At 34.0% G+C, this 5,051-nt stretch overlaps 1 protein-coding gene across 1 annotated transcript; it reads left to right on the plus strand.

The window, feature by feature from the left end:
• The first annotated feature begins 239 nt into the window (after window positions 1-239).
• On the plus strand, window positions 240-2,866 carry LOC127848177 (uncharacterized). The gene is made up of 2 exons (XM_052380483.1): window positions 240-432; window positions 2,351-2,866. The coding sequence occupies exons 1-2, from the start codon at window positions 334-336 to the stop codon at window positions 2,639-2,641; spliced, it is 390 nt and encodes a 129-aa protein (XP_052236443.1). The 5' UTR covers window positions 240-333; the 3' UTR covers window positions 2,642-2,866.
• Window positions 2,867-5,051: the final 2,185 nt, after the last annotated feature.

Here is a 5,051-nt window from a genome sequence, read left to right on the forward strand (position 1 = left end):
AGCTAGTAAACAGCTCAATGAATAATCTTCAATTGGTTTATTTTGAAATCAAATCAACACTTCCTTAATGAAATATTATTAACTGCTGACATTTCATTGGTTACGTTGTAAGTTCAAAAACATGTTTATGGTCTGTCTCACGTAGTCACTTTACAACGATAGCTTACTATTGGTTAAGCCATCAAGATAATGCCAATGCTTGCAATTTTGAAAATTTTCTCGACGTGATTCATGTCCTGTTTTGTCGAAAATACAGGTTACGAGAGTCGCGCCAGGAAATCAAAGTGGATATAAATTAGACACACGTCTTCATTTTGGACGCAATCTTCGCTGATGATCAACATCAAAATGAAGGTTGTTGCAGTGTTTTTCGTTGCTTGCATAGCCATCGCTGTGGGATCTGATGTTGTGATTTACGACTCGACCTCTCAGGTAGATTTTATTTCACGTTTTGTTAAGTTTGTAGTTGTATGCTTTTGTCTAATACAATGGTAGTTAAGTCAAATTGCAGTAATTTCGTGTAATTGATTTATTGTTTATTGTATGCCAATTACTTTCTGAAGTTGATTAACCGGAATAGAACTTGTTAGACTTCTTTGGAGTTATAGCAAATTACATAGGTGATTATATAAGACCATACATAAAAAGTTATCAGTTTAAAGGAGCCTTTTCACAGATTTTGGCAAGTATTGAAGTTTGTCATGAAATGCTTTATATTGATAAATGTAAACATTGGATCTAAAACGCTCCAGTGAAAAGTCAAGAATAAAAATTTAAAAAAGAAAAAAAGGTACCTTCAACAGGGCTCGAACCACTGAGACTTGGACTAATGGAGTTAAAATCTACCACTTAGACCATTCGGCCATCAGTGCTCATACAATGCAGGACGTATTTTATGCTTTATATAAGCAATCCTCGTAGTTTCCTAAATTAAAGGAAAACACAGAAATCTCCTATTCGTTTCACGTTGCAACGCGTAATAATTTTCAGGTTTTTAAATCGTCAAAAGATGCATATGATTGTTTCCTCACAAATATAATAATTAAAACGAAAATTTGCGAATCTTAAACAATTTTTCTACATTTTGTCATTTTACCAAAACGTGAAAAGGCCCCTTTAAATGTTATCGAATAACGTAACGACGCGACTTTGCACTCGGCTTAGTTGCACCGAGCGATAGCGTTCTTTCATCATCCTACTTTTTAAGCATAAGCATCCGCTGAAACTCGAATCGTATTTACGGATCAATATAACTTAAACTAAAATATTTACACTAACACAGAAAATATTGCAAGTGTTAAGATGTTCCAGTTCAGTTCATACTATGTTATTTTATTTATCTTTTTAAGTTGTGAGCTGTTAAAATCTTTACATGAACACATGTTTATACTCAAAATGAAAATAATCGGTACAATTTGCCATCTATCCGTTTCATCAGCTATTGTCAATTGTTTTGAACTTGACAATTTTTGTTCTACGAAATCGTTTTCTACCGTTGGAGAGTCTTGAGCTGTTGTTAAACAAACGACCTTACATATGCGGAATATTAATAGTCATTTTATACCGATAGTTTTCACTATTGTGATATTTACTATTCTGAGTGCCCTTTCTTTATGTATTTTGGTATCCTTGTATTAACAATAAATACGATATCTTGTATTAACAATGACATAATAAATACAATTTAAAGTATTGAATGGCCTTCTTTACTAAGCCTACACTTGACAAAAACTGAAAAAAGCGAGTCTTAAAGCGGGTATATACGATCTTGTCAAATATTTATTGATTAATATAAAATGTGTAAAAAAACTTATTATACATATATTGCAATATAAACTAAAATAAAAGTTAAGAAGAACATGTGTCGAAAAATGCTAAATAAGCCAGATATTTAATTCTGAAATCGAAAAAGGCTGTACAGCCGAATTCACCAGCATGTATATCATGCATGTACGATGTGAATCTAAATTTAGTTTAACGGTTCATTTGAAATTCCTGCAGCGATATCGATTCATACGACACATGAACACTTACTAAAAAGACGAATGCATCGGTTATTGTAGGAAAATAATTACGAATTATCTTCGTCACAATCGGCTCGGGGCGCTAATTTGTATTTGCTGTATTTTATAAAATTCGCCTTAAATGTATCATTTTTCTTGCATATTGTGTGTTATTATAACATATTTGTATCAATATTTTACAATTCAGCACATATAAAAATCGTATATACCCGCTTTAATATGTTATGGACATATACTGTGAAATATTAATTGATATAAAGGGAGGAACGATTAAAAGCCCCTGGTAGATAATGTTTATTTACAAATGTTTATATCTTATTATGCAGCCTAAATGCACGCTGGTTGGACCACGTACAAGGAGAAACGACTGTCGCTGGCATGCAGGTCTAGACATGGCGGACCAAATCATTGAGGGAGGTCGCATCATCGCTTACAAGATCCAGTGGTTTGCCGGAGGGTGGTCTGACTGGTTCGTTCCTGGCTTGAACGACCTTGACATTAAGTTCAACATTCTCGCCTCGCCTTGCACCCCTCCAGTCAAGGCCAAATCGCTGAGAAGATGGTGGTCATATTTCTACGACCACAATCACCAGTTCATCATTTGTAAGCCGAATTAACATGAAGATCGCGCAAAAAATACAAGTCAAATTTGTTTTTATACTTGAACTTTTAAATAATCCTGTATTCCATCATCCGCATGTGTTTTCCAATATTTAGTGTGAGCCTTATTTATTTCACTCAACAAATGTATTGAAATGATATATTATATCATTGTTGATGTCAAAGTTACTGATATGTACGCCAATAAAAATGATTTTACGGTAATAAAGAAATCTAAACATCATACCAAATATGGCGATCTTTTAATTGTGCGAAATGTTCATATTCCACTAATGTACAATACATAGTGTACATTCAATAATGGTATAGAATGACAACACACTTGTTTAATCATTGAATATACAGCACAACGACTGATAAGAGTGCAGAGGACTGACCACAGGCATACCAATAACATGAGTCTCGTTTTGGGAAAATAGGACTTAAAGCTTGTCCGAGAAGTGCTATTTCAGATTCGCCTGTGCAGTACTCACAGGCTTATCAGGGACGACACTTTCCATCCACATTTGATTTTATTTTAAAAGAAACCTCATTAAAACGCACTATTTTGAAAAGCGTAAAGTTTTGTCCCTGGCGCGATGACACTTTACGCACATGCATTAGGCTCGGTTTTCCCAGAACGGGGCTAATGTTATCAACGGCTCCTGTATATGCCATTGCCCGATTTCCTTTACTAAAAGTTTTAATGAAAATACCACCAAACATTACAACAAAATAAAATTCTTGTTAACACTTTGGCAAGTTGAAATCCAAGCATATGCGTGTACACCTTCATTAAGAACACTCGTAAGTAGAGAAAATTTTGCATTTTGTGACATATTACTTATTATCCAAAATTCTAAAAACGCAACGTCTCGTTTGACGTATCGATCTCTCAGTTGTTTACGCCCAGGTATGATTTCCGATTACGAAAACTCTTCAAAGTTCGTAAATTGGTTTATGTTTTTCTCTCGTTGTTATAAAACAAAACATTTTCGTCGCATGAAGACAAGTCTCCTAATACTTATGCATTGTATGCTGACATAGTTTTAATCTAAAGTACTATATGTATTTCCAATATTTGTATTCTTCAATACCTTTGAATATCTGAAACATATACACATTCACACAATCAATATAATTGCATTATTTATTTAATAGTATTCATTGATTTAAAGATGCGAACAAATCATGCACAAAATCAGTATGCGTGGATTAAAAATGATCGAATCCGACAGTTCAACCTTTTTAATTTTTGTAAACGAAATCGAGTAAAATTGAGACATAGCCACATAGTATTCATTCTGTCATTTGCATGTGTATATTATAATATATTACTAGAATTAACAAATCATTCATACCATTGTCAATTCTCATTACGCATTATTTATTTAAAAACATTCAAAGATCGTCAACATATGTGAATTCAGCTCAGTGGATGGTACACACGCGTGACGCGACCCGGGTTCATTCCCCGCTCCGGCGCATGTGCATTTAGTTGGTGGTGACCATACCTGCGAGGTGGGGTGTCCTCCGGGTACTCCGGCTTCTCCCACATCATAAGACCACACACAGATTGACTTCAGTAAAAACTAAATAGATGGAAAATGCATCAATTATTCAAAATTCTTTCGTGAGTCATGTTAGTTAATAAGATAAGAGTGCTGAGGCACATTCCGATACCTCCCATAATGCAGGACCTCATAAACTTCGAAACACACACACAAACGTTTACACGGACTTTTTATTTACTATGGAGTAGTTAAGTCCCCAACACAAATTCTTTGCAAAACATACAGTTTCGCTTTCAGTAATATCTGTTAATTACCAAAACTGCAACGATATATTTCTCTTAAATATAGCAGTTACTAGTCACATATCTTTCAAAAAGCAACATCACTTGTATATACTATATGGAATTTGAACAAGCATGAAGTACAATATTTCTATGGCTATTTCATTAGGTTCAAACTTAAATAAATTCATGTTTAATTGTTTCGATTAAAATGCCTAAAGGAAGATAAGTGTCCTGTCCTGGCTACTAGTGATTACCACTACACCCACTGATCTATCATCTTTTTTTTTTATAGTTTCTCGTGTTTTTGTTTTTAAATTTCTGTCTAAATTCTAGGAAAATACGAGCCCGATGGACGTCGCAGTTGTGTGTAATATGATTTTTTTAAAATAACATCAGAGTTGTCACAATTTTTATTCAGTTGCAGTTCAATGAATTTAAACCATCATGATCAAAGTTTCAGCTCTGTCCACAAATCATGAGAATACACAAACTGACCTTTAGGAAGATTAACAATTAAATATATGTTGACGCTTGAGAGTTCAAAAGCTAGATAAAGTTAACAAGATTGGCAGCTGCAACACTGCAAAATGTTATCAACCAAGGGAAACCGATTTATGTAATCCCGATCC

This window comes from Dreissena polymorpha, chromosome 10, assembly GCF_020536995.1.
Source record: "Dreissena polymorpha isolate Duluth1 chromosome 10, UMN_Dpol_1.0, whole genome shotgun sequence".
Taxonomy (NCBI): Eukaryota; Metazoa; Mollusca; class Bivalvia; order Myida; family Dreissenidae; genus Dreissena; species Dreissena polymorpha.